The sequence below is a fragment of the Salmo salar genome, unplaced genomic scaffold (assembly GCF_965601325.2).
Source record: "Salmo salar unplaced genomic scaffold, fSalSal1 ptg000536l, whole genome shotgun sequence".
Taxonomy (NCBI): domain Eukaryota; kingdom Metazoa; phylum Chordata; class Actinopteri; order Salmoniformes; family Salmonidae; genus Salmo; species Salmo salar.
This window is the reverse complement of record NW_027675413.1, coordinates 931,817-935,807: the sequence shown is the minus strand read 5'-3', so window position 1 is coordinate 935,807 and position 3,991 is coordinate 931,817. Positions and strand designations below refer to the sequence as shown.

The 3,991-nt window shown below is 43.5% G+C and overlaps 1 protein-coding gene across 1 annotated transcript; it reads right to left on the bottom strand.

Moving 5' to 3' along the window:
- On the bottom strand, nucleotides 1-1,501 carry LOC145876263 (NLR family CARD domain-containing protein 3-like). Its single transcript, XM_082972060.1, has one exon. The coding sequence runs from the start codon at nucleotides 1,393-1,395 to the stop codon at nucleotides 1-3; it is 1,395 nt and encodes a 464-aa protein (XP_082828186.1). The 5' UTR covers nucleotides 1,396-1,501.
- Nucleotides 1,502-3,991: the final 2,490 nt, after the last annotated feature.

The following is a 3,991-nucleotide window of genomic DNA, read 5'->3' as shown; positions in this document are numbered from 1 at the left end:
TCACAGAACAGCCCTGGAGGCTTTGACCACTGGCAGCAGCCTCAGAAGACCTTCCTCTGATCTGTAGTATTTCTTCAGGTCAAACACATCCAGCTCCTTTTCTGAAGTCAGCAATACAAAGGCCAGAGCTGACCACTGTGCAGGTGACAGGTTGGGTTCTGAGAGACTTCCTGAGCTCAGGTAGCTTTGGATCTCCTCCACTAGAGAATGGTCATTCAGTTCATTCAGACAGTGGAACAGATTGATGCTCCTCTCTGGAGAAGGATTCTCCCTGATCTTCTTCTTGATGTACTTGACTGTTTCTTCATGGCTCTGTGAGCTGCTTCTTGTCTTTGTCAGTAGACCTCGTAAGTGCTTCTGATTGGATTCCAGTGAGAGGCCCAGAAGGAAGCGGAGGAACAGGTCCAGGTTTCCTGTCTCACTTTGTAAGGCTTTATCCAGGGCACTCTTGTAGACAGTAACTTCAGTAACTTCAGGCTTGTCTCTGAACAGCGAGAAAACGTATCTGAACATTGATTGAGGTTCATCCATTAGATTCTCATTGTTGTTGATGAATGAGAGGAACACATATACAGCAGCCAGAAACTCCTGAATGCTCAGATGAACAAAGCAGTACACCTTGTTCTGGTACAGCCCACATTCCTCTTTAAAGAGCTGTGTGCACAATCCTGAGTACACTGAGGCTTCATTGACATCAATGCCAGCCTCTTTCAGGTCTTCTTCATAGAAAATCAGATTGCCATTCACTAGCTGTTGAAAAGCCAGTTTTCCCAGTGACAGAATGCTCTCTTTATTCCAGTGTGGACCTGTCTCTTCTTTCCCAAGATACTTTTCATTCTTCTGTTTGGTATGAAACACCACAAGGTGTGTGTACATCTCAGTCAGAGTCTTGGGCATCTCTTCTCTCTTATGTTTCAGCATGTGTTCGAGGACTGTTGCAGAGATCCAACAGAAGACTGGAATGTGGCACATGATGTGGAGGCTCCTTGATGTCTTAATGTGTGAGATGATTCTGTTGGCCAGGTCCTCATCCCTGAATCTCTTCCTGAAGTACTCCTCCTTCTGTGGGTCATTGAACCCTCGTACCTCTGTCACCTGGTCAACACACTCTGAAGGGATCTTATTGGCTGCTGCAGGTCGGGTAGTTATCCAGATGAGAGCAGAGGGAAGCAGATTTCCCTTGATGAGATTTGTCAGCAGAACATCCACTGAGGTTGACTCTGTGACGTCACAACAGATCTTGTTCTTCTGGAAGTCTAAGGGCAGTCGGCACTCATCCAGACCATCAAAGATGAACACAACTTTGTACTTGTCGTAGATGGAGATTCCTGATTGTTTGGTTTCCATTGAGAAGTGATTAAGAAGTTCAATGAAAGTGTGTTTGTCCTCTTTCATCAAATTCAGCTCCCGAAAAGGGAATGAAAACACAAATTGAACATCCTGATTTGCTTTTCCTTCAGCCCAGTCCAGAATGAACTTCTGCACAGAGACTGTTTTTCCAATGCCAGCGACTCCCTTTGTCAGCACAGTTCTGATACGTTTGTCTTGTCCAGTTAAGGGTTTGAAGATGTCGTTACATTTGATTGCAGTCTCTGGTCTTGCTTGTTTCCTGGTTGTTGTCTCAATCTGTCTCAGCTCATGTTCATTATTGACCTCTCCTGTTCCACCCTCTGTGATGTAGAGCTCTGTGTAGATCTTATTGAGAAGTGTTGGGTTTCCTTGTTTAGCGATCCCCTCAAATACACATTGAAACTTCTTCTTTAGATTAGATTTGAGTTCACGTTGGCAAATCACAGCAAGCTCATCTGAATCTAGAAATAACACAGAGGATATTAATATTATGTCTGTTTTAATGCCTACAGTATTGTAGGACTGTTATAAAGTTTAAATTATAATAATTTATTCTCTTCACTGACTATAAAAATCTGTAAATGTTTTCATAATGCATTACAGACTGGTGTGACTGATTCAATTATTATTGGTATTATTGATGGTATTATTAATGCAGCTCCGTCTCAGGTTCTGCTGTTGTGCAGTGGTTGCACATCCTTTCCTCTACAGGGAGCCAGGTTTTCCTGTGTCTCTCTCTCTGCCTCTCTGGCTCCCTCTCTCTGTGGCTCCCTCTCTGTGGCTCCCTCTCTGTGGCTCTCTCTCTGTGGCTCTCTCTCTGTGGCTCTCTCTCTGTGGCTCGCTCTCTGTGGCTCTCTCTCTGTGGCTCTCTCTCTGTGGCTCTCTCTCTGTGGCTCGCTCTCTGTGGCTCTCTCTCTGTGGCTCTCTCTCTGTGGCTCTCTCTCTGTGGCTCTCTCTCTGTGGCTCTCTCTCTGTGGCTCGCTCTCTGTGGCTCTCTCTCTGTGGCTCTCTCTCTGTGGCTCTCTCTCTGTGGCTCTCTCTCTGTGGCTCTCTCTCTGTGGATCTCTCTCTGTGGCTCTCTCTCTGTGGCTCTCTCTCTGTGGCTCTCTCTCTGTGGATCTCTCTCTGTGGCTCTCTCTCTGTGGCTCTCTCCTCTGGCTCTCATCTCTCTGGCTCTCCTCTCTCCTCTGGCTCTCCTCACTCTGGCTCTCCTCTCTCTCTCTCTCTGTCTCTCTAAATTAATCAACACAACACATCCCTGCTGCTACTTGATGAGGTCACTAGGTGTTGTGTTAAGGCTGCTACAATATCACTGAGTTACACAGCTACTTTAGCTGTACTTTAGCTGCAGCTTTTAAATGTTATAAAACAGCATTCAACATGAGGCAGACAGATCTTACATTTCTCCAGTGTCTCAGCAAGCTCCTTCTGGTTCATTTTCCTCAGGACGTGCAGTGTGATCTTCAGAGCCCCCTCTCTGGCACTGCTCTCCTGCTTCTCATCTTCAGCATCCACCACTTCCTCATCCTGCTTCTGACTCTCAAAGCCTTCTGGGAGTTCTGGACTAAGAATCCTCTTGAACATCTTCAGCTCGTTCTTCACAAATGTCATCATTTTCTCTTCAAGCAACTAAAATAAATCAAGTAAATAAGTTAAGCAAGAGAATAAATGCTTTCTCATTAACACATTAATGAATAATTGACAGATCAACTTTACTTGAGGAAAACAAAAACAAATGTAGATAACAGGACCACATACACTGAATATGGAGTCCAGGTCTGTTTGATGACTCTGGGAAGACTGACCACTGAGAATCTCTGACTCTGATCTCTCCTGTTGGTTTCTGTGGACGAAACATGAGATTACATCTCCTCATCCAGGGAGTACACACACACACACACACACACACACACACACACACACACACACACACACACACACACACACACACACACACACACACACACACACACACACACACAGGGAGGGAACGTTGTGTTTGTTTAATATTGTTTTAGGACTATGAAAATGGACTAAAGGATTAGCCTATGAATTATGAAAACAACAAAAATAAATGGGAAAATCAGAGAGGAGAAATGACTAGAGACAGTGTTGTTTAACTCACTGACCATGACCCATGAGTTCTTCTTACCTTTGTTCAGTAGAAAAGTCTCCCTCTCTAAAGGATAGAGGTTGATACATGGACTTGTTACTCTTCATGGACACACAGCTGGGTACAGGGGAGGCTGGTCTCTCCTGCTTGATTGGTCTTCAACACAACAGAGACAAACATTACATCTTTCACAGACAGGGATTTGTTTAAAATCTATCACTTGATGGTTCCATTTCAGAGACAATAGTCATGTTTGTTTTTGCAAAATGCTATATATCTGCCTCACTCTCAAATGTGACCGACAGGCTCAATTTGGTAATTAACTGAATTAACTAAATGTATGGTGTTTTTGGTTTATGTCAGTTTAATTGTTTGTTATGGTATAAGTTGTTATTTTATGTTTGTAAGTTATAAAATTAACTAGTAATTCTGAGTAATTACTACTTTATTAAGGAATTACACATTATTCAGTACTACTGCAGTTGCTAAATAATTCTAATAGATGGCAGCATAAGACCACAAATGACA

Excerpts from the sequence above, each read along its gene's own strand:
- LOC145876263 (XM_082972060.1), bottom strand. The coding sequence starts at position 1,395 with ATGAAAGAGGACAAACACACTTTCATTGAACTTCTTAATCACTTCTCA.